The 26,772-nt window shown below is 41.3% G+C and overlaps 2 protein-coding genes across 8 annotated transcripts in view; one reads left to right on the forward strand and one right to left on the reverse strand.

The window, feature by feature from the left end:
• The window catches only part of LOC132420535 (complex I intermediate-associated protein 30, mitochondrial), a 65,366-nt gene that overhangs the window by 14,193 nt on the left and 24,401 nt on the right, over window positions 1-26,772 (reverse strand). The window contains exon 1 of one of the 2 annotated variants that reach the window (XM_060005033.1): window positions 194-512. The exons of the other annotated variant lie outside the window; for it this stretch is intronic. Within the exon in view, the coding sequence (XP_059861016.1) occupies window positions 194-512 (319 nt within the window). Of the gene's footprint in view, window positions 1-193; window positions 513-26,772 lie in introns of those variants that run through there. 2 annotated transcript variants of the gene reach the window in all.
• The window catches only part of NUSAP1 (nucleolar and spindle associated protein 1), a 34,569-nt gene continuing 8,626 nt past the window's right edge, over window positions 830-26,772 (forward strand). Inside the window, exons 1-8 of one of the 6 annotated variants that reach the window (XM_060005023.1) lie at window positions 830-983; window positions 7,677-7,745; window positions 11,910-12,053; window positions 13,071-13,215; window positions 18,120-18,221; window positions 19,325-19,434; window positions 22,875-23,056; window positions 25,076-25,233. In XM_060005023.1, the coding sequence (XP_059861006.1) occupies window positions 891-983; window positions 7,677-7,745; window positions 11,910-12,053; window positions 13,071-13,215; window positions 18,120-18,221; window positions 19,325-19,434; window positions 22,875-23,056; window positions 25,076-25,233 (1,003 nt within the window). In that variant the 5' untranslated portion in view covers window positions 830-890. The remainder of the gene's footprint in view (window positions 984-7,676; window positions 7,746-11,909; window positions 12,054-13,070; window positions 13,216-18,119; window positions 18,222-19,324; window positions 19,435-22,874; window positions 23,057-25,075; window positions 25,234-26,772) is intronic. The other 5 variants (XM_060005024.1, XM_060005025.1, XM_060005027.1 and 2 more) reach the window with 5 other exon arrangements.

A 26,772-nucleotide genomic window follows, 5' to 3' on the forward strand; every position in this document is an offset into this window, starting at 1 on the left:
AGGCATTGAAGGGAAAAACTCTCCCCTCCAGAAAGACTCATCATGGCCACAAAAATCATGAAAAGTGATTCGCCCCCGACCCCTGGCAATGGAGTTAATTTCCTTCCAAATTTTCATCCCGCTTTCCTCCCAGCCGGCTCCCAGCCACCCAGTAAGAAAGCGGCAACGCTTCCCAGACGCCGTGCCCACTCACTGGAGAAGACCACGGCTGCAAGGGACCGCGACAGGTTCCAGGCGAGGTGCACAGAGTCAGCGAGCACGACGTGGCACTGCGCACACTGGAACACAGCGCATCTCTCGGGCTGCAGCCACCATGGCAGCCGCGGGCCGGACGGCTCCTCCGGCCCCAGCCCGGCGGGGCCGAGTGGCGAAGACCCTTTCACCACCTGCGTGTCCCACTCCATGGAAGTCGTAAGAGAAGGTTCATCAATCGTCTTCTTAGCGCCATCACAAAAGTCACCCCGCGGCTGCTTTGCAAAGCGCGAGCGATGCCTCCGCGGCCTAGCCGCCATCTTCCTGCAGCTGGCGCCTCAGTTTCAAAGACGCACCATGCCCCGCCCCAAGCTTGGTTCCTGGGTCCTCATTGGACAACGTGAGCCGGGTGGGGCTCTGCCGCGCACTCGTTGCCTGGACACGCCGTTTGGCGCCTTCGTGTTGGTGAGGGAGGGTGAAGAACGTGCGTCTGGTGGAGGGGAAGTCAGCCTTTCTATTGGTCAACACCAGGAGACCCCGCCTTTGAGGCATTTTTAACCAATGGAAGTGCAGCTTTCTCAATTTAAACTCTGTAACGTTCTGTTTGGTCAACGCTTAGAGCGGCGCAAGAGTTTTGAACGGCGTTTTTGGGAGTGGAGGACCGATCCTCTGCGTGGTCTCCTGGATTGCAGTTCGCCATGACCGTCCCCTCCCTGGAGGAGCTGGACTCCTTCAAGTACAGTGACCTGCAGAACTTGGCCAAGAGTCTGGGCCTCCGGGCTAACCTGAGGGTACGAGGCAAGTGGCGGGTGGGGTAGGACGAGCGGCCTCTACGAGACGCGGTGGGAGGGGACCGAGCGGGAATTCCAAAGGCTGAGGCTGCTGTCCCGGCCCTGGGGCGGTAGATTTGGTTCACCGAAGGGTCCCACTAACTCTGCAAAACCGAGAGGGAGCCATAGTTTTCACCTTATGTTGAGGCTGACTTTCCTGGGGACTCACAAAGACACCGACTCCAAAAGGGTTTGTTTGGTTTCGTTTTATTGGAAGTACTCAGTTATACCAAGACATCAGTTAGGAAACGCAGGCCCAGAGAGCTAAAGGAATGCTGCATCTAAATGCCGATTAATTGTTAGGCAGTCGCGGAAATAATTGCCTTGGCTTTTGGAAAACTCCAAACAGCTAACATTTCTGTAAATTGTAACAGCGCTCCAAATCTGCTACTTAAATGGGGGACCTGGAAGAAAGGATGACTTTTAGGGGACCTCCCCCGTGGATAAGTTTTTACAACTCAGCCCTGATTTAGTCGGATCGTTCCTCTATTGATCACTATTGTGGTAGTGTTCTATTCAAAACCGGTGAGGTCTTTGAGACTTAAAAACGTTTGGGGGAAAATGCAAGGGTTCAGTTTAGGATTGGGGTTCTCTATATTTTATTTTCCCACATCATATTAACGTGTACCCTGGAGTTTTGTTCTGCAAGCTGTGGTATTTACACGGAGTGAATACCTAAATCAGTCCTCACAGATGTTTTTAAGTGGTTTAAACAAAATAATCAGGGCCCATGCACCTGTTGGGGCTGAATGATAAAGGGCTATCTTTGGAGAGATTTCTGAGCTATAGTATTTAACGGCTCCTCAATACTTCATAAACAAAATCTTAATTCCTTGGTTTAAACCTCTTAAATTTTTTTTTGCAATCTGGCTGGAATCTTTTATCCAGTGCAGCATCCAGACTGTCCTGGTGCCTTAACACTTGGCACCTTTGTCCATCTTTCTGCCTTTGCTAATTTTAATCCTTTGGCCTCAAATCCCCTTCTCTCTCCCTCTTCTTTATCTGCATGAATAATTTCCAATTACTCATCACAGTCCAACTGAAATGTCATCACTGACCTGGCACCTCGTCCCCTCCTCTTCATTCCCTTGGTCACAGATCCACCACCCGAGTGATCCTAGGAACCCTCTGCGCCTTTAAGGCAGTATAATTTCAAGTACTTTTTCTGAGTACTTGCAGGCGTCCACCTGGCACTGTGGTTATTTGTGTAGATACGTTCTCTACTAAACGTTAAGTTCCTTGAACAGAGATCTCATCCATCCACCTTGGAAGTCTTTACAGCACTAAGTGCAGTACATTTTATTTGGGAGGCGTTGGATACTTATTCAGAGCTACTATTTACAACCGCTTCTTGGGAGCACTGGAACAATACACCAGAGGGTAACTCCTTTGTGAAGAGTTACTATGGAGGTTTCCTACTTGAGTTCGGCGCTCTGTCTAACATGAAGGCCCCACAACCTTTTAGATCTCTGAAGAACTGTTGCAACTTCGATCTTCTTCTGAAAGTCCCACCTATCATTGTCTCTTGAGGAACCTGATTGGGGTAGCCATTTAATCACCTGTTTTCATATAAGTGGTATAGTACAGTATTTTGTGTCACTACAGACCTCATTGCTTGCCTAGCATACAGCATCTGATGCATAGTAGGTGTCAACAAATATCTGTTAGAGGTGTTCTTTCCCAGACAAATTTGACTATACCAGGCATTCTAATAACCAACTACAAAAAGACACCTTTGAGATGATGGGAGAAAATTAAACTTGGACTAGGTATTAAATTATATTAAGCTATTGTTAATTTTGTTGCATATGATGGTGGTATTGTGGTTATGCTTTTTTTTTTTTTAAAGTCCTTACCTCTTAGCCAAATATTTACAGGTAGAATGTTATGATGCCTGGGATCTGCTATAAAATACTCCAGGAAAAAGAGGGGGAACTAGATGAAGTAAGAAGAGCACAATGTTGATAACTGTTGAAACTGGGTGATAGATACATGGGGGTTCATTGTACACATTTGAAATCTTCCATAATTAAAATGTTTTAAGTTACAGTTGGTACAGCTTAAGAGCTCGTTAAATCAATTGCCTTTTTAAAATTCTAAGTGCATAGCAAAAAAATTGAATAAATTGTTCTAAGAAATTATCAAGACTTGATTTTTTAAAAAACTTAACAGAATAAGATTTAAGTAAATTTCACCAGTATGACAAAATTCAAAATAAATTTAGAAGAGAAAATATTAACTTTCTTTTGAGACACTACTCTTTTTTAAAAAAATTTTATTGAAGTATAGATGATTTACAATGTTGTTAATTTCTGCTGTATAGCAAAGTGACTCAGTTATACATATATATATTCTTTTTCATATTCTTTTCCATTATAGTTTATCATAGGATACTGAACATAGTTCCCTGTGCTATACAGTAGGACCTTGTTGTTTATCCATTCTATATATAATAGTGAGACACTACTCTTAATGGTAAGGCAAAATGAAGGAGTCAGTTACTAAGATTTATTGTACGGCCAGGGTCCTTTTCTCACTCTTGCAAGCTTCAATTATAAAACTACCACTATTTCTACCTTCTTGCAGCTCCCTTCCCTCACCTGGCAAAACTCCACACCTGATTAAACAAGCTATGTGCTTAATCCTTGCCTGTACTAACCATCTGACCCTGGCTGGAGAAAATCCCCTAACTTTATTGACTGAACTTAATTTAAATGTGACCATAAATTTAATTTATGATTTATTTGATTCTCCTACACTTCCTTGGTAGTCATTAATTTTCCCATTATTGAGGACAGTTATTTCATATCTTCTCACCTTAGACTGGCGCCCTTCCATCACTTGATGACTTTGCCTCATAGATCATAGAAACATAGATGCAATTAAACTGAGAATTACCTCATCTTTGCATTACCAGACCCACCTGTCCCCATATCCTTTGCCTTCCACCTGTTATATGTTATGGTAAAAGGCTGCGCCTAAGGGCAGCCTTGCTGTTTGTGCTGGAGATCCCATTCCCCGCTCTGAGGCTACACTCCTGCAGTTATTCCTCTCCGCTCCATCAGTTTCCCTCACTCTGCTGGCTCATTTCCATAATGCGCCCAATCAAATCTTAATGTCATCCATCTTTTAAAAAAGAAACAGAACCCCTCTCCTGACCCACGTCTTTTATCTACTGCCCAATTTCTCTGTTCTTTTCTACTGAAATTGATGTTTTTGAGGCCACCATGCCCTGCACCTTGCAAAGCTTGTGGTCCATCTCTATCTGTCTTCACCTGCCCATCAGCAGCATTTGGCATGATTGAACCCTCCCTTCTGCTCAGACCACTTCCTTTTCTAGACTTCTTTGATATTTGGTTTTCTCCTGCCTTGCTAGCACTTCTTTCCAGTCTCCTTTGCTAGTTCTTCCTCTGCTAAATCTCTAAATGTGGCGTATCCCAGGGTTCTCTCTTGGGCCTTCTTTTCTCTAATTGTGCTTCTCCCTTGGTGATCTCATTCATTCTCAGAACTTTAGATTCACCTGGAACTAATGACGCCCAAATCCAAACCTTCAGTAAGACCTCTCATCTGCTGACTTGTGCAATTAAGTGCATCGTAAACAGCATGATCAGGTCAAAACAATGAAGATCTATTCCCTGTGTCGGTAAATGATTGATTCCTCCCTTCACTGCCCACACCCATCCATCCTGGTGAGCTCTTCCTCCCAAGTATCAATACACCTGAAATCTGGCCTCTGTGCCATCTCCAGTGCTGTAAACCTGGGCCATGACACCCTCCTTTCTTGACCACTGCTTCAGGCTGTCTGCTGGTCTCCCTGCCTCTACTCTTGCCTTAAAATAGTATTCTCTTGGTAGTTGGGTGATAGTTGAAACTTAGAATATGTCATTTTTCTGCTCAGTTCTTGTCAAATTTTCCTCACACCTAAAATAAAATCCAAACTTCTCCAAATGTAATGTGAGAATCTTGGGTTGATCCTGATTTGGAGGGAAAAAAAATTTTTTTAAGCTAAAACTGGAGACAATTGAGGAAATTTGATTTTAGGCTATGTATCAAAGGACATTAGAAAATTACTACTTTTCCTAGGTAATGCATTAGAGGTTATGTAGGAAAATATCCCCTTATTTTTAGGAGATGTGGCTGATGTATTTAGTGGTAAAGTATCATGATGTCTGGAACTTATTTTCAACTAGCTTGGCAAGAAATACATATGAATGAGAAAGAAAGCAAATATGAGACGATATTAAGGGTTGCTGAATCTACGTGAGGAGTATCAGTGTTTACTAGACTATTTTGACTTTTCTATAGACTCGACAATTTTATAATAAAATTTTAGTTAGAAGGAAGAAATCTACACTGCGTGCTGTGTCCGGTAACCCTCTTCTTGACCCAGGTCACCTCTTTGGTCTCCCTGCCCTCCACTCACCCCAGTGTTCACTGTGCCCCCCACACTGGCTTCTCTCTGTCCTTCAAATTCACTAGCCCATCTCTGGGCTTTGTGTTCCCTCTGCTGGGAATGCTCATCCCCTGCATCTTCACCTACTGCCTCATTCACATCTCAGCTCAAAAGTCACCGACTCTGAGAGGCCTTTCCTGACCATCCTAACGCAGGTTGTCCTCCCCTGCCTCTACCCTGAGCCTCCAGTTTTGTTTTTGCTTCCTAGCACCTAATGTCATACCATTTATTTTTGCTTACTTGGTTAATAGGGTGTTTCCCCAGTAGCCTACCTTTAGAGGTTCCTGGAGGGCAGAGACCTTGTCTGTTTTCCTCACCACTGTCTCTCCAGTGCCTGGAACAGGTTGTTGAGGTAGTGCATGAAAATGTGCTGATGCTAACATCGGCACCTCCAGCTCAGCTCCCCCAAACATCACCCCCCATCATTCCTCCTGCTGTATGCCCTCACCTGGCTCTGCTACAGGCCCTTCATTTCATCACTGTTGCATATTTGAGGTTTTCATGGCATTTTAAGATGTTCTAGAAATCTGTACCACATAGAGCCTATGATTAACAATACTTTAAAATTTGCTAAGAGGTTAGGTCTTATGTTAAAGGCTCTTACCACCAAAAAAAATCTAAAGCGGGCAGTAGGAAACTTGGAGGTGATACATTTAAGGCAGTGATGACGGGTTCACAAGTGTATATTGATCTCCCAGCATATCAATTTATATGTATTAAATATCAACAACTGTTTGTATGTCAGTCATACCTCTGTAAAGTGATTGAGGGAGAAAAAAAGAAGAACCAAGAATGCCTAAATTCTGCCCTGCCAATCACTCACTTCCCAGAGAAGACCCGAAGAGAGGTTCAAGAAACAACAGCAAGTAGAAAATAGGTCTCTCCTTTATTACTACTAGCCGGTGTGGTGCCTGATATCTTGATGCAGCGTGTTCTGGTAAAACTCACAGCCTGAGCACAGCATCTCCTGTGCCCTGAAGCCCAAACCAAATCGGGATCTCTGCCATTCTCACCTGAACACATGGCTGATGGTAAATGGTAGGAGCAGAGAAGAGACGAGCCTGGTGGCTGGGCCCCCCTTGAGAAGAAACTCTCTGGCTCTCAACTGTATGGCTGGTGGAAGAGGAGGGAATGAGAACCCAGCCATGTGCTTGAGCTTTGAAAGCACAGGAAAACATAACCCATCACATTAGTATTCTTTCAGGAAAGAACGGAAAGGGCAGTTCTGTGGTGGAAGGAGGAGCTAGGAGTTCCCTTCCCCCGGGGACCTGTAGCCATCCTCCTAAGGTGGCGCCTTTGGCCTTCCCCATCTTAGGATCCCCCACGCCTCCACACGTGCTTCACCAGCTGCCCAAGCCAGAAACCTAGGCATGATAAATTTCCCTGTTCCTCAACCCTCAGATTCACACTGATTCTACTTCCTAGGAAAGTTTTTAATTCATCCATGTGGCCTCAGTCCCATTCTAGCTCAGGCCGAAGTCGTCTCTGGCTTCCTACAACAGCCTCCTGGCCCTTGCCCTGTCTTCCATCTTGCCCTCACCAAATGCATTCTGCACATTATACAGCCAGAGTAATCATCCTGAGTAATGCAAAACTGGTCACCCACTGCCCTGCTGCAAACTCTGCAGACTGCCTTTGCCCCGAGGGTAAAGTTCATACTCTTTAGAGGCTTAGTAGGCCTAGCAGGATCAGGCCCACTTTCCCAACATTCTCTCTCACCATCCCCTCCAACAGCTCCCTGCTTCAGCCCACAGTAACCTTTACTTCTTCAAACTCCACACATTCTTACCTTCCCATGCTATTTCTTTACCCTTTTCCCTATGTCCCACTCTCTCCTATTTGTCCTTCAGCCTCAGCAGTTAGTGACCTCACATCTTTGTCTTAGGACTGGCATGTCCACTTACCTACTGAAGTCTACCCTAGCGGTCCAGGCTTTGGTGGCCCAGCCCACCTGTGTTCTCACACAACACCTGAGCTTCCTCACGTGGGCATTTACCCCACTGTGCTGTAATTGCCACTTTCCTCTCTGGCTTCTGCCGTGAAATCTGTGCGGACAGGGACCCCTTCTATCTTGGTTACCCTACTCCCAGCCTGCCCGGATGACATTTGATGAGTACAAGAACAGGAGAAAATGTTCAATGAATCTTTTGTGCTTATTTGATTTTTGGCTCTACTGATAAGGTCTTTAAACTTTTCTGCAGGCAGACAAGTTGTTAAGAGCCTTAAAAGCCCACCTTAAAAATGAAGCTAGAAAAGAAAATGAGAATCAGGTAAGTAACATTTTCATCACCTATTAAATAGCAAAACAATCAGTTAATAAATGATAAACACAGTTGGTGATGACTTAAGACATGCTGTTACCAAAGAGATTGTCATTGGTAATTGTAAATCCTTTCATAATTCTTATAAATGACAAAGCTGCCTCTGTAATCTATTGAATAAGATGTTCTCATACAAAGGCAAAGATTAATTACTAGTTGCCACATGTATGCCAAATGGTGTGAATAGGGAGGGAACTGGATTTGAAGTCAGAAAAACCCAGTTAAGTAGCAGCTCTGTCTTTTTTGTATGTGTGACCTTGGAAAACTCAAATCATTTATTCTTAGTTTCCTGGTCTTTGAAATGGAAATAACATATTTTCTGCTGAATTGAGGGTTGTGAGAATCACATGAAGTAGGGACTGTGGAAGTGACTTGTGGGAAACTAAACCACTGCTGATGGGAGGGAACAGTTGTCATGGCTGCTTCAGACCCACCCCAAAGAGTTCTGACAAGGCTCAACACCTAAATGATCAATGAATGCTTCATTCTTAACTTGAAATACAGGAAAATGTTGAAAGGCCTTAAGGAACTGGGCTTCGGAGGGCATCCATTATATATCTTTTATTTTTTTTTTTTTCATTATATATCTTGAAATGAAGGTAAATATAAACATGAACTGAGCATCTGAATTCCTTCCCTCTGTCTTTATAGACTCTGTAATTCTCTGTATTCTAGGTTATAAACATTTAAAAACTTTAAATGTTCAAAATTCTTTTTGATTCCAGGTTTAATTAATATAAAATAGACAAAATTGATTTTGGATTCCTTTAAGTTTCTATATCAACTAAATCAATATAGATATTTTAATTAATTAAAAAGTTTTTCATGGTTAAGGATACATATCGTAGTGCCATCTGAAATCAGGATTTTACTTTGGATGGTAATTGATGGGCTAAATTTAAAATGATCTATCATGTTTCAAATTCAGCATCTCACGAGCCATTCCATTTTGAAAAACTTTCACAAGAGCAGGATGATAATCAAAATTTGGTCAGCTATAGAATTCCTAAGTGGTGAATCTGTCAATAGTGAGCTTAGGTTGGTGGAAAGAACTGACATAGTTTATCTAAAGCTGCAGGAGTCAGCACAGTCCAAATACATGGCAAAGAGATCAGTAATATTACCAAGGACAGACAGATGGGTAAGCTTCCAGACCTCCAAATCATCACCTAGGGAAGTGCACAGGTGTGGGTCACATCTAAGGAGCATGACCTTCTGGATGCCTTCTTCTCCCTCTGTAGATTAGCCTTAACTATATGAGTTGGAGCAGCTCTGTATGTAGGTTAGTCTGACTGTGTGCTGGGGACTCTCAGAACCAGCTGTGCCACTTCAGTCTTGGGCTTATACAAGTCTTTACAGTTACATCATGGTGCGTTCAGGAATGAACATATGCTACCTGATCACTGCTGGCCTCCCAAACTAACATACCCTGGTTAAGGTGTGTGGGGTTAAAACAAGACATCTCTGGGAGTCATGTTAATAGGTTTCTAAACCAGTTATAGAACCTTTTCTGTACTGTGTTAATGGGGGTAAGGGGGCAATAAGTACTTTTAAAGTGTGTCTATATTCCAGCAATATGTGTAACCTGAGGATTACACTTCTGTAATGAGAACAGTTTCTTTTTCCTCTCTTCTTCTTCATGACTATCCAGGGAGTTGGAAAGTAGGATTCAGATAGCGTCTTTCTACCCTCACGTAAATATCCCTGCTCCTTTGAGTTCAGGCTCACCAATTCTCATCTCTCATCTGTTGACTTCCTTGTTGCTTTCCAGTGTTCACTGTCTCATTGCCTGGCTCATCATCTCCTGTCCTGACCTTACTTTGGGTGAATTCAAAGGTCCACCTGGATGTCCCTTACTTACCCTTGCCTCCCTGTTCCTTAAGTCCTGTGACTTTCTTTTCCACTCTTCATTAGCCATCCCCTTCTTTGGGTATACCTTTGGATCTTAGATCACTTAGAACTATTATTCTTCTGTAATATTTCACCTCCGTCTAAAAACCTTCCATTTTTTAAGCCTCCTTATTCTTTTACAACCAGAACATTTATTTTATATTGTGGTTCTCAACCCAGGATGTGTGGGAGAATCATTTGTGGAGCTTTTTAAAAACACTGATATTTAGGCCTCACCAAATCCCAGGCAACTAAATTAACTCTCAGAGGGTAGGGTCCAGTCACCATACTGAAATGGACTGAAAAGTCAGGATGCAAAGCCCTCTTATTCCCTACTTCCATGTGCAGAGTACCAGTTGTCTACTACCGTCTAAAATGCTGGAAGGTTTCTCTGTAAGGAAGAAGATGACCCTAAAGGAAACATGATACAGAAAACAAATGAAAGCCTTGAAAAATGTCTTACAATAACCTATTGAATTATCAACTCCTGGAATCAAGCTACACAGACGATTCAATTAAGGTTACATAACAAGCTATAAATGTTAACAACTTAAAGAATAGATGACAGAAGTTGAGATAAGGACAGGAGCTGAAGAAAAGTATAAGGATGCTAATATCTGCAGTTTACAGGATATGTGTCTGCAGTCATGGAACAAGAAATAAAGGTTTAAGAATGTTTAAAGCTGCAAAGGTAATAGAGTAAGTGGTATAAGTCTATTAGGAAGAAGATGGGGAGATGAGAGTGGTACAAATGAAGTAAATCTTAGTACATGAGGCACTGAAAATAGTTATTGAAAATACAAATGAATATCCCATCAGCAAATCATTAGTGATATGTAAGTAACCACTTAACATCAAACCCTAGAAATACGAAGGGTAGGGCAGAGAATGACTTACTTTTCATTATACTCTCTTTAGTATTTTATTATTTTAACTATATGTATGTATTAGTTTATTTCAAAAAATTAGAATTTACGTTTAAAAAGCTACAAAAACACCAAAAACAAATCAAGCCTCTCCTTTATCGTCTCTAGGTAGGATAACATGCTTAATGCCTTCCTCACACTCGATGAGGATATAATTCACCTATTTTTCCCTAGAGCTTTTATAGTTTCATATTTTACATTTAAATCTTTAATCCATCCAGATTTCATTTTGGTGTGAGAAAATGATCATCTTTCATTGCCCACCCCCTCACCAAAAACATAGTCAATGTTTTCTTTGCATCATGTGTTGAATAATGAATCCGACCATCCCCCACTAATGTGAGGTGCAACCATTGTCATACGATGATTTCTTCTGGAAGCAGTTCTGTTCAGGACATTCTGGTACCTGTGCCATGCTGTTTTAATGACAAAGCTCTTCTAGTTTATGATAATGCACATGCCCTTCTTCCCTTACTCCCTTATGTTGACCTTTAACAAGTTACTTTGGGCTCTCTAAGCCTCAGTTTCCCTACCTGTGAACTGCAGATAATGTTAATACTTGTCTCATAGGCTTTGAGGAATAAATGAGATAATCCATGAGAATACTTAGCCCAGTGCAGTTATGATATTAGCTGTAATTGTTATTAGTTATAGCATACTGTCTAGCATATAGTGTATATTCAGTAAATTAACATACTTTTAATAATTTGTGGGAATTCCCTGGCACTTTCACTGCCATGGGCCTGGGTTCAATACCTGTTAAGGGAACTAAGATCCCACAAACCATGTGGTGTGGCCCCCCCCCCCAAAAAAATAATTGGCTTATTTACACACACTAAAATACCTTTTTTTTTTTTTTTTTTTTTTTTTTTTTTGTGGTACGCAGGCCTCTCACCGCTGTGCCCTCTCCCATCATGGAGCACAGGCTCCGGACACGCAGGCTCAGCGGCCATGGCTCACGGGCCCAGCCGCTCCGCGGCATGTGGGATCTTCCCAGACCGGGGCACGAACCCGCGTGCCCTGCATTGGCAGGCGGACTCTCAACCACTGCGCCACCAGGGAAGCCCTAAAATACCTTTGAATGCTTTGCAAGCCTAGTTTTTTAGCTTGGGTTGTTAAGTGTTTCTTTCTGAATACTCTATCATTCTTGTCCTTGCCTATAATTTAGTGCTGGAGGGTTTTAAAATTATCTCTTGCATATGTAATACATATTTTTTATTCAGTTTAAATTCTGATTCTTCCTGAGCATTGTAACTCTATACATTGGACATGGCAGATTAATGTCTCTCTTTTTCAGGATGAAATTCAAACTTCTGCATCTTCTTGTGATGAGATTGAGGTACAGCTCAGCAGCCAGGAGCAAGCTGAGAGGGAGCCAGTGGGCCATGTCACCAAAACAAGGAGAAGGCGCAGGACTGTCTACAGGAGCCCTGACTCCCAGGTGAATAGAAATGTGCAAACTAAAAATAAGCTACCACCTGTGCCCAAACTGGTATATTATTAGGGAGCCTTCTCTTAATTCCCTTATGATATCGGGTGGTGGCAAACACTGCTGTGAGCTCCGTGAAAGCGCAAACCTGAGTCTGGCCTCATCACACCCCGGGCACTGGCACTCGGAAAGCACTTAGTAAGTATTAAGCACAAATTAAATGTTTGCTGAATAATATGAACATTCATTGAGTGTTTTCTTAAGTGAGGTGTAGTAAGTAAGAAGGAAAGAGATACCAACATCAAATATGATTTTTTTTTTTCCTCCTTCCTATCTTGTCCCGGGCCTGGTGATCAGCTGAGCTTAGTCTTTGAACAGTGTGGTCACGTGATTCCGGGGGCTTCTCCCACTTGCTCTGAGAGGACTCTGATTTTATTATCCTTTCATTCAAATGTAACTTTTACAAGATGGTCCTAATTTTTATTTTCTAGCCTTGTGTAGTCCCTTAGTCACTAGCTTGTCTAGTTAGTTTCTCCTCCCTAGGAGAGCAACCTCTGCTCTCCTAGAGGTTGTATGCCTTCCAGTGGTCCCTAGTCTCTACTATTCCCAGATGCATGTTCTCATGACATTTGGTGAGGCAGAGAACCAAATATGCCACTCAAAAATCTTGGTCTCCTACTTTTCTTTCTTCAATTCATTTTCCTCCTCGATTTGGTACCTATCTTTGGGAGGCAGTGATTACTTTTTTCTTTCTTTATGTCTGAATATAAGCAATGTTTTTAATGATACGTTTTTAAATTGAGATATAATTCACATGTAACATCCTATCAGTTTCAGGTGTACAATGTAATGATTCAATATTTGTGGCGATCATTTCACAATATATATACAATAAGTCTAGTTAACACCTCACGTAGTTACAGTTTTTTTCTTGTGATGAGAACTTTTCAGATCTACTCTTAGCAATTTTCAAGTGTGATTCCTTCTTATTTGTTATTGAAATCATTTATTTTCTTTTAAAATCTGTAGCAGGATCATTCAGAGATAAAAGTATGTGATCCTACTGAATTCCAGAATCAAGAAAAGCATGAAAACCAGGCTCTCAGAACTATTGTAGAAGCTCCTTCTCTACCAAACAAGAGTCAAGATGAGAATGCAGTGCCCTCAGGAAAAAGTGGAATAAATGGTATGCCAAGTAACTTTTTAAAAATCCAAAATTGCTAGGGTAACCATGTGCATTAATTTCCTAGGACTGCCATAGCAAAGTGCCATAAACTGGGCAACTTAAAACAACAGAAATTTGGGAATTCCCTGGCAGTCCAGTGGTTAGGACTTGGCGCTTTCACTGCTGGGACACGAGTTCAGTACCTGGTCAGGGAACTAAAATCCTGAAAGCCGCGCGGTGCGGCCAAAAAAAAAAAACCAAAAAACACAAATTTATTCTCTCACAGTTCTGGAGGCTGGAGTCTAAAATCAGGGTGTCAGTAGGGCCATCTTCCTCCAAGATTCTGGGGAGAATCTTTCCTGGCCCCTTTGTACCTTCGGTGGTGGCTGTAGACCTGGGCTTGCAGCTAAATCTCTGCCTCCTCATCATGTGGCAGTCTCTCTGTGTGTCTTTTTCTTTCTTTCTTTTTTTTTTAATATTCATTCATTCATTCATTTATTTATGGCTGCGTTGGGTCTTTGTTGCGGCGAGCGGGGGCTACTCTTCCTTGGGGTGTGCGTGCTTCTCATTACAGTGGCTTCTCTTGCTGTGGAGCATGGCTCTAGGCCCATGGGCCTCAGTTGTTCTGGCATGTGGGCTCAGTAGTTGTGGCTCGTGGGTTCTAGAGCGGAGGCTCAGTAGTTGTGGTGCACAGGCTTAGTTGCTCTGCAGCATGTGGAATCTTCCCAGACCAGGGCTCGAACCCGTGTCCCCTGCATTGGCAGGTAGATTCTTAACCACTTCACCACCAGGGAAGTCCCTATTTATTTATTTATTTGGCTGTGTCCAGTCTTAGTTGGGGCACGTGGGATCTTTGTTGCAGTGCGTGGGCTTCTCTCTAGTTGTGGCACGTGGGCTCTCTAGTTGTGGCACACGGGCTCTCTAGTTGTGGTATGCGTGCTCTAGAGCTCATGGGCTCAGTAGTTGCAGCACTCAGGCTTAGTTGCCCCATGGCATATGGGAACTTAGTTCCCTGAGCAGGGATCAAACCCGAGTCCCCTGCATTAGAAGGCGGATTCTTAACCACTGGACCACCAGGGAAGTTCCTGTGTGTCTTTTTCTTTACATCGTTTTCTTAAAAGGACACCAGTTATATTGGATTAGGTCCATCCTAATGACCTTGGTTTAAGTTGATTATGTCTACAAAGACCCTTTCCAAATAAGGTGAGATCACAATTATTAGAGGTTAAGACTTCATTCATCATATCTCTTTTGGGGAAATAGTTCAACCCGTAACACCATTATGTAGAACTTCTAAGGGTTCAGCAATGAAAGCAAAAGTTAGAACCAAATACAGTAGGCCATCAGGTCACCTTTTTTTTTTTTTTTTTGCGGTATGTGGGCCTCTCACTGTTGTGGCCTCTCCCGTTGCGGAGCACAGGCTCTGGACCCGCAGGCTCAGCGGCCACGGCTCACGGGCCCAGACACTCCGCGACATGTGAGATCTTCCCGGACCGGGGCACGAACCCGTGTCCCCTGCATCGGCAGGCGGACTCTCAACCACTGCGCCACCAGGGAAGCCCCATCAGGTCACCTTTAATAACCGTGTAGAAAGCAGAATATGAGTGGTATCTGGAAAGTTTAAGGCAGTTGATCTTAAGGCAGGATGAGGAGAGAGCCTGGCTCATTCTGCCAATTAGCTCCTTCTGGCCGGCTCCAGAGACAGGTACAAAGACCTGTTAGCCCCTTCAAGTAGGACAGTTAAAAAGGATCTGCAGGCTTCCCTGGTGGCGCAGTGGTTGAGAGTCCGCCTGCCGATGCAGGGGACACGGGTTCATGCCCCAGTCTGGGAAGATCCCACATGCCGCAGAGCGGCTAGGCCGGTGAGCCATGGCCCTGGAGCCTGTGCTCCGCAACAGGAGAGGCCACAACAGTGAGAGGCCTGCGTACCGCAAAAAAAAAGGATCTGCAGAGTCTACCTTCCCAGGGGGGTGGCCATTTTATTATGATAAATGTATATTTTACTTAGTCTCTAACCTCCTAAAAACCTCTTCCCTAAACTTTCTCAACTAAAAATTTGTTTCAATAAGGCCAGAAAACTTCAGTTCCCCTATGCCTAACAGGACTTGGTGCTTTCTGATTTCATCCCTCGGGAAGACTGCCAGTTGCAACAGTGTTTCAGTGTTCATTTCCCCCAGCACATCTATCTGGGACCTGAGGCTTGCCTGAGGGGATTGGGAGAGAAGATGATCCACTCGTCCACCAAGCAGTTAAATGCAGAATTTCTAATGCTGAGCCCTCCCAGTTACCCCAGAATTTTGAATGTCTTACTAAATCTAGAAAGTTAAAGAAGGTAGATGTTCTGATTTGTAGGTCTGACGTGAGCCTGGAATTCTGCAGATTTAATAAGTACCCCAGGTAATTTTGATGCATATGCCTCATAAACCCATTTTGAAATCCTGAGACAAGGGGAATGTAAAGAAATAAGACAGGGTCAGAAGTGGGGGTGGAATTTAAAATATCTATTATTCCACCAATCTTGTTGTCAAGAAGACTTACTTCTAGGACCCAGTTTTGAAGGCATGGGAAAAATGAGGGTGGACCCTTTAAGTCAGGTTTGCCCAATGAAGCACACAGGCAGTTTGAAGGAGAAAAATCTGATCATGCAGTTGCTGGTGAGAGGAATTTTTTAAACTTTGACATAATTCCAGACTTAAAGTTGTAAGAATAGTACCAAGAGCTCCTATATATCGTTCACCTAGATTTCTCAAATGTTAATATTTTGACGTATTTGCTTTATCCTCCTCTCTATTTATATTTATATACATATCTACGTACGTATATGTGTTATATACATTTTTTTCCTGAACTGTTTGAGAGTGTTTCAGTTATGTTCCCCTTTACCCCTAAATATTTGTGTTTCTTAAAACATCAGGACTTTTTCTCACAAATGTACAGAGAGCAGAAAGTTCACTGATAGGGCTTCTTCTTATTCCGCATTACAACTAACCTCTGAGAAACAACCACTTGTCAAGGTTTGGTATAGTATCAAAGAAGAATATCCACAATTATCTGAAAAGGCTATTAAAATACCCTTCACTTTCAACCACATAGCTGTATATGACAAAATTCGTTTTCATATATTCAATCAAAACAATATATCACAACATATGTATACAGAAGAAAAGAGAATCCAGCTGCCTTTTATTGTCAGATGTTAAAGAAATTGTAAAACAAAAACAAAAAACGCTCTACTCACTATTTTGATTTAGAAATTTTAGCCATTTTTCATAAATTATTTATGTTAACGTATAGTGGGTATATTTTTAGTGAATCAATTATTTTTTAATGTCTTAAGTTTTAATATCTAATATGGCACATATTGATATAATGTACATGAACAAAAATTCTTTGGGGTCCTCAGTAACTTTTGAGAGTACAAAGGGATCCTGAGGCTAGAAAGTGTGAGACCTGCTAACTAACCTGTAGACAGACCTTATCTAGATTTCATCCCAGCAATGTCCCTTAAAACAAAGGCAAATCTCGACTCGTCCTTTGCATTTCATTGCCATGTCTCTCTTTTTTTTGAATAAATTTATTTATTTATACATTTTTTAATTTTGGGCTGCGTGGGGTCTTCGTTGCTGCACACGGGCTTTCTCTAGTTGCGGCGAGCACGGGCTACTCTTTGTTGCCGTGCACAGGCTTCTCATTGTGGTTGCTTCTCGTTGAGCACAGGCTCTAGGCGCATGGGCTTCAGTAGCTGTGGCACATGGGCTCAGTAGTTGTGGCTCACGGGCTCTAGAGCGCAGGCTCAGTAGTTGTGGCACATGGGCTTAGTTGCTCTGCGGCATGTGGGATCTTCCCTGACCAGGGCTTGAACCCGTGTCTCCTGCATTGTCAGGCAGATTCTTAACCACTGCACCACCAGGGAAGTCCTGCCATGTCTCTTTAAGCTACTTTAATCTGGAACAGTTCCGCAGCCTGCCTTTGTCTTCTAGCGCATTGACCTTTTTTAAATACAGTTTCTTGGGTCCTCTGACTTGGTTTGTCTAATGTTGCTGATGGTTAGATTCAGATCATGCACTATTGGCAGGAATCCCGCAAACTAGGGCTGTGTCCTCCTCATTCAGCACCCCAGAGGACTCAGATGTTGGTTTGTCCTATGACTAGTCTTGTCAACTTGCATCACCTGGTTATGGTGGTGTCTGCTAGGTTGCTCCTTTGTAATAGTTATTATATTTCCATTTGTAATAAGTATCTTGTGAGGAATGACTGTGACTCCTTAAATATCCTATTTCATGGCCAAGGTCCAAGCAAAAGCCCTATAACCCCTCTGCTCTATCCAGTCATTCTTTTGCCTTGTTTTATGGATGCATTGGGAAACCTTAAGGATGAGTGACTTTATAAGTAGCATTTCTTGAAAACCCACTTGCACAGTTTTTAGTAGATTGCCTTAAGCTGAAAAAGATACTAGAATGTGGGAGATAAGTAGGGGGAAATAGCAACCCTTATATACATGATGGCTTTCACTGGATTTAAAGAACAAAAGCAAAACAAGTATAGAAGCAAAGGACCTGAGAAAATATAATAATAGCCAAAATGATAATAGTGTTTCTTAGGCTGGTGGGATTGTGTGACTTTTATCATCCTTGTTAAAACAACTAGACATGTTCATAGCAAAAGTTCTGGAAAAGAGTTTTATAAACATACAGAAATTTAAAAACATCTATACAAGAAGCATAAAATTTCTGTCTACTTGAAATATGAGCTAAAATTGTGGTGATGCTGTAACTAATGCTTTGTGCTCCTTGTGCCGTCTCTCCCGTACCTTGGCAGAGGCCTATCACATGAATATGCTCCACGTTAACTTACATTTCTTAATGGGAATAATTTTTGGAAATCTTTCATTAGTTCTGTATCCTTGGATTCAGGTAATGAAGGTCCAAAGATACCTTCAGAAAGAAAGAAGTCTCTCTACACAGATGGGTTTTCCAAACCCAGAAAAAATAAAAGAACTGCAAGCACTACTCCAAGTAAGTTTTGCACACAAAGAAACATAAAATGGTGGTTGGCCCCCTTCAGGCTGACGCTGGCGAGGCAGTGCACTGTGACAGCCGAAGGCTCAGACACTGGCATTGGGGTTTGCGCCCTCGTTCCCCCATTTTCTGCCTGTGAGACCTTGGGAAACTTATTTATCCCCAGTAAACCCACGTCCTCAGTTTAAAGTGGGAATAATTAAACTACCTATTTCATCAGGTTAATATATGGATTAATTAAGACAGTTTTCCACTTCTGATTACCTAGCAAGGCAGCTAGGCTGTAGCAAGTATTCATGAAATATCTGAGAATTAATGTGTATCAAATACTTGGCACAATGTCTACCTTGTAAAAACATTATTTTTAGTAATAAGTCTAAGGGACTCCATTTCTGGACATGTAATTCTCTTTCTCTATTGCCTGGCACATAGAATGTTGACTGTGCTATATATTTAGAGTACTTAAAATGCTGCTTAGCATATTTGAGAAATTCTAACAATTATACTTAATAAGAATATAATTAGTTAGAATAGTACAGAGCAGGAGTCAGCAAACTATTGCCCATCTTGGCCTGTCTTATAGCCCTTGAGCTAAGAATGGTTTCTTATAGCCCTTTTACATTTGTAAAAGGTTGTATATAAGAAAGAATATGAGACAGAGACCACAGTGTATGTGACCGCCAAGCCTAAAATATTTACTGTCTGCCCGTTTACAGAAAGTTTGCCAATCCTTTGCATAGAGCTTTCTTAGCATTATTAAATGTCAAATTTATGATTAAGTAAAGGCTATTAATTAATTGGTGAGGGGAGAGGACAAATCTGTTAGTCTTTTCTTATCCTCTGGACTAAACGAAGATGTTAGTCAGCAGTGAAATGGACAACGGAGAGATGGTCAGTGTTCGTAGTTTATAAGGTGAATATGCTTTGCCCCTGATTTTTAAAACCTAAATGTTTTGAAATTAAAATTTTAGCAAAGATGATGCTGAAGTTGAATGTCAGGGATGCCAAGACAAGAATAAGTGCTAACAGAAAAACATAGGGAAGGTGAATAAATGGATTTTGTCTTGTTGTTAATTGTCATATTTGGGGAAATATTCTAGATTTTAAGAAGCTTCATGAGGCTCGTTTTAAGGAAATGGAGTCCATTGATCAATATGTTGAGAGAAAAAAGAAACATTTTGAAGAACACAATTCATTTAATGAACTGAAGGTATGCTGATAAAATTATGTTCTTAATGCCACTAAGCTGTTTGTTTTTAATGTTGATACTGTGTATATACAATGGTTAATACAATTAGCTATTATTCTACTAGTGGAATGGATTTGAGTCTAATGTATTTTTATTATTTTAAATTTGTTTTTGAGAATTTTCAAAACCCTCCAGATAAAGCAGTGAATCTTCACTATGAAAAACAATTCTGTAAAAAATAAAGTTAAAAAAATAAAACATTTTTTAAAAATTTGTAAAAAAATTTTTTTAAAGTAAACAGTAAAAAAAGGAAAAAAAAAGGAAGAACTCCAAAGTAGCAATAAGTTGTTCTGTTTTCCACATTCAGACACTGTGCCTATCACTTTTGTTGGGGAAGGACTGATATATGGCTGAAGCCATCTCTCCCTGTCTCTGACCTAAAGGGAAAATGAGTGACTAGCAGTTGCTAATTTAAAGGCTTCCTGTTATAACTGAGCTCCCTGGGTGGGGGGCCTTCAGGCCAGGTCCTGCTGGACTCAAGCAGCTTCGAGTAAGAGAAGGTAAAGTCAACCCTGAGGCTGAGTTAGCAGCATAGTAGTGAGTAAATAACATCCTAGGAAGTTGATGTTCCTGTCTTACATGGTATCTGGTGTTAAAGGGGTGCCACAAAGATGGATGGGAAACATTTTTGAATTTAATAATACATAATAACCTGCCTATTTCTCAAAGAATTTGAGGCAGTTTGTGGTATTACACACAACACAAAACAGTATAAATCTGGTTTAAAAGGGGCAGAAAATGAGCACTGTTAACAGGTACAGTGACTAATATATCAGTCACTCAGTTGAGTTTTGAGTTTTCTGATATCAGTGCCAATGCAGAAATGCACTGGGTAATAAGTTCTAAATAATTAAAAACAAAAAACATACGGTTCTTAGAAGCTTACTCTTGGATAATAAATGTTCATTTGAACATTTATAAAACCACTGTTACCACAGTTGAAGACACTGTTAACAACCTTCTAGCGAACAGTCTTGGCATTAAACATCTCCATTCCTTCATAGTGATCTAACAACATGGGTGGACAATCCAGGGAAGAGCTATTCAGTATGTCCATAAGAAGACTCTTAACTATTAGCAAGGGCTAAGTATCACAACATTCACAGCTGAGTATTGGGACAAGAGGCCCATCCCGGAGGAGCGGGGGAGGGTGTCCTGCTGATGCTTTACAGAAAGTAGACAGCTTCTTTTTCTGCATAGGCATGAGCTAGCTGCAAATATGCCTGTAAGGAGGGCCACTCGTTCTCCTTACCATGAAGCTGAGCCTACTTAAGTACTTGATTGAAAGTCAAGCTTTCTGTACTACATAATATGGATGAATTAATTTCCAGGTAAAAGTTAAGGGCAGAACAACTGCTTCAACCACAAACTTGATTGTAGCCTTGAAGATGTGTTGAATAAATGAGTAGCTTATGTTGTTTTTTAGTTGATAGCCCCATCTGAATGAGTTCTAAAATCCCACCCCAGCGCCACTGTTTAAGGAATTGGCTAATCAAATGGGTTATTTGGTATGATCTGTTTGGAGACTAGAGAATAAAAAACAATTACAGTGACTTCACCATAGCTAATATGGATTTCTTGACGGTTGACTTGTTTGGGGATTGGTCATTTGGAGAGTGATGGACAATAAGAAATGAGCAGAGATCTAGAGAGAATCATTCTGGCTGTGACCAATCTCTCCTTTCATGATTACAGGATGGAAACCTGATTGAGTTAGTTGCCAAATGGCTCCCCTCTGCAATGATCTGAAACCTTGTGCCCTGAGTTGCCTGTTTACTTTGCTAACAGTAGGAATGATCAAATTTTTTGATCTTTGACAGTATATGACAAAATCCCAATTGAATTTGCATTTCTCTGATCATTACATGTTACATGTTTATGTTACAAATATTTATATGTGTTCATTGATGATTTTGCTGTGAATTTGCTTTTTGTTAATTTTTGCTGATTTATGAGCCACTGATCTATATTAATGACATATATTATGTATTATATGTTCTAAATACTTTCCCACAGTTTGTCTTAACAGTGTCTTACCTTGTGGAAGGTTTTATTGTTTTATCCAACTATCCAGCTTTTCCTTCTAAAACTGAGGGTTTTGTCTTGCTCTCCCTGTCCCAAGATCATAAAAATATGCTCTTATATTTATTTTTACTGCTTTTATTATTTTTCCCTATGTTACTCCTTAACCCACATTTTAATTTTTATGTATGGTATGATTGAGCTCTTTGCTTTGTTAAAACAGGATTTTTTTTGCTAAAAGAAAGGAAGGAATTGATTAGATACACTGCAAACAAAATAAATTTGTACTACTAGAGTCTGCGGCATAATATTCTACCTGAAAAGTCAGAAAGATTGGTATTCAGTGCGAGTAGAATCATTTAAACATAAGTTGCTCAAGCAAAGGTATAGAGTTGGTGATTCTATCACCAGGTATACTGGAAAGTGGGAATTTTAGGGGAAAGACAGAAGAAGGCATAAAAGGTGTGGTTAAATATAACAGCATACTTAATACATCTAACCTGAGTTTTCAGCTTATAGTAAAGATATGTATTTACCAAATACTTTGGTTTTAAATTTGTCTCACAACATGAGACTCTCTTCTGCTCGTATGTTGAAATGAGAAGTTAACATAATTCTCTAGTTTCTTGTATTATTTCATAGGATAGAATCAGAATTTTTATGTCTTTTGGCTTTACATTGTCAATTTTAATAGTCCTATCTCTGCTGTCAGTGAAGTTAGATTTCTTCTGCTTGCAACAGAGCTTAGACTAATGATAGTAAAACATTCAATCATTCTTTGTGCTTTGACAGTATCTAGAAAAAGATAACATAAGTGGAACCCTTCCCTGCCATTTCAAAGAGAGCATTTCCCTTCCTCCCTTCTTTCTTTTCTTTAGGTTTTTTAAAAAGAACTTTAAAAAGCTATTGGAGAGCCAGGGGTGGGTAGGGGAGGAATTATTTGTAGATTCCATAAGCTTTTTACATAGTAGGTTTCTCTTTGAGTTTGTATTTAATAAACTGCATATCATGCTCTCAAAGGAACCATCTTTCCAAGAGAACCGATTTATCCTCCCTTTCTGGCCATGGGGGACTGTTTAGCCACCTGCTTTCTCTAGTTAGAAAATACCTGGGGACATGGTAGCTGGGAAAGGCTTTCTGTAACACGTTACTCAGCACAACCAGAAGTTTCTCTTAAATCAGAGTCACCATAGCAACACAGGTGCAGGGAACTGCTCAGCCTGCCAGGCAGGTAGGGTAGGGTGAGGTAGTGGGGAAGGAAGGATGACAGGGTTAAAAGTGGCGATGAAACGGGATAAATGGGGGCACTCTCTTGCACTTTGCCCAGACAATACTGTCTCAGAGGCCAGCTTTAATGTGGTGTGTTTCCCTTTCTTCAGAAGCAGCCCGGCACTAAGGGAGTGGTGGCAACTCCAGTTCCTCCCCGAGAAAGACTCTCTGTGGCTCGTACCCCCGCCAGCCAACGGGGCTCACAAGGCCGGCCTCACGCAGGCCGTAGCACCTCGTGTGTGAAGGGGCTGGCCAAGCGCTCCGTGCTCTCAGCAGCTAAGATGAACGTCAGGTAAAGAAGAGCTCCAAAATGGAACCAAGGGCGAGAGCTCAAAGCTTTACTGCTTCTAATACATTTCAGGTGGACTACAACAAATATTTTAGTGTTGATGAAAAAGGAGAAAGGATCGGAATAGAGAGAAAGATCAGCAAACTGGTTTTATTTATGTTACTTTTTTTCCCTTAAATTTGTGTTTTCTTGTTTTGTCCACCTTCCCTAAGCTCGCGTGTTTTTTTTTTTTAAAACACTACCTTTTTATTCGTTTTGTGTTGGTTTTTTAATTTATTTATTTTTTGGCTGCATTGGGTCTTCATTGCTGCCCCCGGGCTTTCTCTAGTTGCGGCAAGCGGGGGCTACTCTTCCTTGTGGTGCGCAGGCTTCTCGTTGCAGTGGCTTCTATTGTTGCGGAGCACAGGCTTTAGGTGCATGGGCTTCCGTAGTTGTGGCACACAGGCTCAACAGTTGTGGCTCGTGGGCCCCATTGCACAGCCTTAGTAGCTGTGGCGCACGGGCTTAGTTGCTCTGTGGCATGTGGGATCTTCCCGGACCAGGGCTCAAACCCGTGTCCCCTGCATTGGCAGGCGGATTCTTAACCACTGTGCCACCAGGGAAGTCCCCCTAAGCTCACATTTGATTCATAAGTAAAGATAGAAAATAAGATCTATATGGATATTTTACCTTATTAATTTAATGTATGTCTGCAAAGATGTGTACATAGAAATTTTTCCGTTGACATAAATCTAAAGTTGAAGCTAAATTCCTAATCTCCCAATGTAGTGAGCTAAAGAATTGACTCATCCTAAACTATGAACATTGTAACCTACTGGGTACTGCAGTAGCATAGCCATCTCATGCTCATTGATCCCTGTTTTCTTTGCTTGTGCCTTTCCTGACATCAGGTGAGCCCTCAACTGTGACTGTCCCCACAGATGAAGATCTTCAGGCTCCTTTCTCTTAATACCGAAATTTGATTCTCTCCTTTTTTAAGGGCGTTTGCGGCATCTAACAGAACTGGTGCATGGTAACACTTCCCCAACACGTGCAATTATCTGACATAGTTTTTAAAAACTGAAAAATGCCCTTGAATTTCGAATTCTTATTGAGTTAGCCTGGAATATGAGGTACCTATACTTGGCAGTTCTGATTGTATTTATTAATAGTTAAGAACACCATGGTCAGGGGCTAGTCCTTGCTTCATGCAGGGTACAGAACAGCCTGGAATTAGTAGCACTTTTCCTACCGCATCTAATTTTCTTAACTCTGTTGTAGAGAGTCTTGAGTAATAATTTTAGATGTTGATTCAGGATCACCATCAAATCTTTAGTTGTAAGTCCAGAAGTTCCCTTCTGTTAACCCACCACCAACAACCCTATGTGTGTTTATGTCTGTCATTACTGGATTTTCATTGAATCTAAGATACCATCCACTGAAGACTCACCATTATTCTATGAACCACTAAGAAAAAGCACTGCCGACTAACTTTGATGTGTTACCAATTGTAAAACACATTCTAATTTCAGAGATGTTAAAATGTAGAAAAACTCTGCATCAGAGGATCAATGAAAAACATTTATGGCAACTTGCTCTGAGTAGAGAAGGACTTATGTACCACTCAAATGAATGACATTCTTCTAGGAAGATGGAAGAAATGCTCCCATCACTCATTTGGAATAGCAATCTCCTGTTCCCTCAGACTTGCCCTCACTAGGAGGAGGAGAAAGAAGGGGAGCTTTTTAAAATACCTCCTAAACTATAACTTGAGGCACATAGGCATCTCCTTTGAGCTCTGCCTTATACTGTCTTTGGCCAAGGCAGGGAGAGCAGAGAATATAAAACCATATTTTACAAATAACAAGTTGATAAATGATTTGCTCTAGCATCATTGTTTAAGAACATGTCTATTCTGTGAAAGAGGTTCATTTGTATAACAAGTATTTATTGAGGCCCTTTCAGTGCTTGGTGATGGGTAGGTGGTTTTGTTTAGAAGCTTGACCCAAGTACTCATGTCTTATACTCCACTGTCCTATTTAGGTTTTCAGCTGCTACTAAAGATAATGAGCATAAGCGTTCACTGACCAAGACTCCAGCCAGAAAGTCTGCACATGTGACCACATCTGGGAGTACCCCAAAAGGCCAGGCTGTGCTCGAGACACACAAGTTAAAGACCACAAGGGCTGAATCTGCTGCTGGTAAAAAAAAAAAAAAAACAGAACAAAACAAAACAACCTCCCTCCCACCCCCCAAAGTTCTGGTTTGTCTTTAAACCATGTAGCTTCCTAGTATGATTGTCTGTTTCTTTAAAGCCTCTCCATTATCTATAGAATCAAAAGCAAAAATTTGTCTAGCATAGTTTTCATTTATACTGGCAAGGGAAGTGCCAGAGACACAGACAAAAAAACCTGACACATCTGCCAGAGGACTCCATCCTGTCCTGAATGAAGAACATTCAGCCCCTTCTCAGGGATTAGGAGGGGGATTACAGTATTCGTTACAGCCTCTGAATGGTTCTGCCAGACTCTGAAACTAACAGGACCCAGAGTTCATGGAATAAATGCCACACTATTGACTACTAGTAGATTGTATAAGCCAGAATAAGCCATATAGATAATCTTCTACACACGGTCTACTTAATCATCACCTACAAAGACCAAGTGGTTTTCAAAAGAACACTGCAATAGCAGTGTGAAGGTTTAAAAGAGTATCACCAACAGGTTAAGGCCTGTATTAGAACTGAGTATATCAAAATTCTCTCAAGAGTCCTACTGAATGTCAGGCAAGAGCCTTGATTACACAGGAAGGACTGCCAGATTCCCTGAGACTAGAGCAATCCAGCAAGAGTTTAAACAAGAAGAGAGTATTATTGTTGGTAATAATCAGTGTGGAGACTGAGGATTTTTTCATGCCTTTGACACCTAAATTAAAGATTGAATAGTGGGACTGACAACTAAATTTCAAGAGAGAGTACAGAGGTGGGATCAGAAAATTTATGATTCTTCCTCTAGATGACCTCTCTCATTCCTACCCACCCTTAATCGTTTCTCTATCAGCAAGGAAACATTCCACATAACATTCTAAATCATCCTGTAATAGGGGAAGAAAGGGGCTTGGGCAGAGAGCAGGGCTAGAAAATGAAGAGTGGACTTGCCTAAGATGTGACTGTGTCATTTTACATGGAGCAGGGGTCACTGAGCAGCAGCCACCTGCCTAATACTGAGAAAGGACTCACAAATACTCACAGATAAGGACATGAGGCAGGAACTAAATGTTTGCCATATCCTGAGCTTTCTCCTCTAAGTAACTCAGGGGTGTGCCCAGTCGGAATGGCACAGTTTTCTTTCCCTGGTTATCAAATATGAATTTAATATAAATGAAATCAAACTAATTTTTTTCTTGTGATTTGCTTTATTCACTGTTTCAAGAATCATATTAATAAATGAGCTAAAGTTCATTTTCACCGTGTTTTTCAATTGTATGGATATATTTCAACTTATCCATTTTACTGCTCATGGACCCCATGGGTATTTCCAACTTTTGTTATTTTGTATAGTGTAGCTATGACCATTCTGGAACATGTCTCCTGTCCATGTACACAGTTTCTCGAGAGTAGGACTGGGGCTGCTGGATAGTAGGGTAGACAGACCCTTACATTACTGGTTTAATTGTACTGGTTTATATTCTCATCAGCAGTGTGGGACAGTCCCATTGTTCCCCTCCCTGCCAACACTTGA

Source organism: Delphinus delphis, chromosome 2, assembly GCF_949987515.2.
Source record: "Delphinus delphis chromosome 2, mDelDel1.2, whole genome shotgun sequence".
NCBI classification, from domain to species: Eukaryota; Metazoa; Chordata; class Mammalia; order Artiodactyla; family Delphinidae; genus Delphinus; species Delphinus delphis.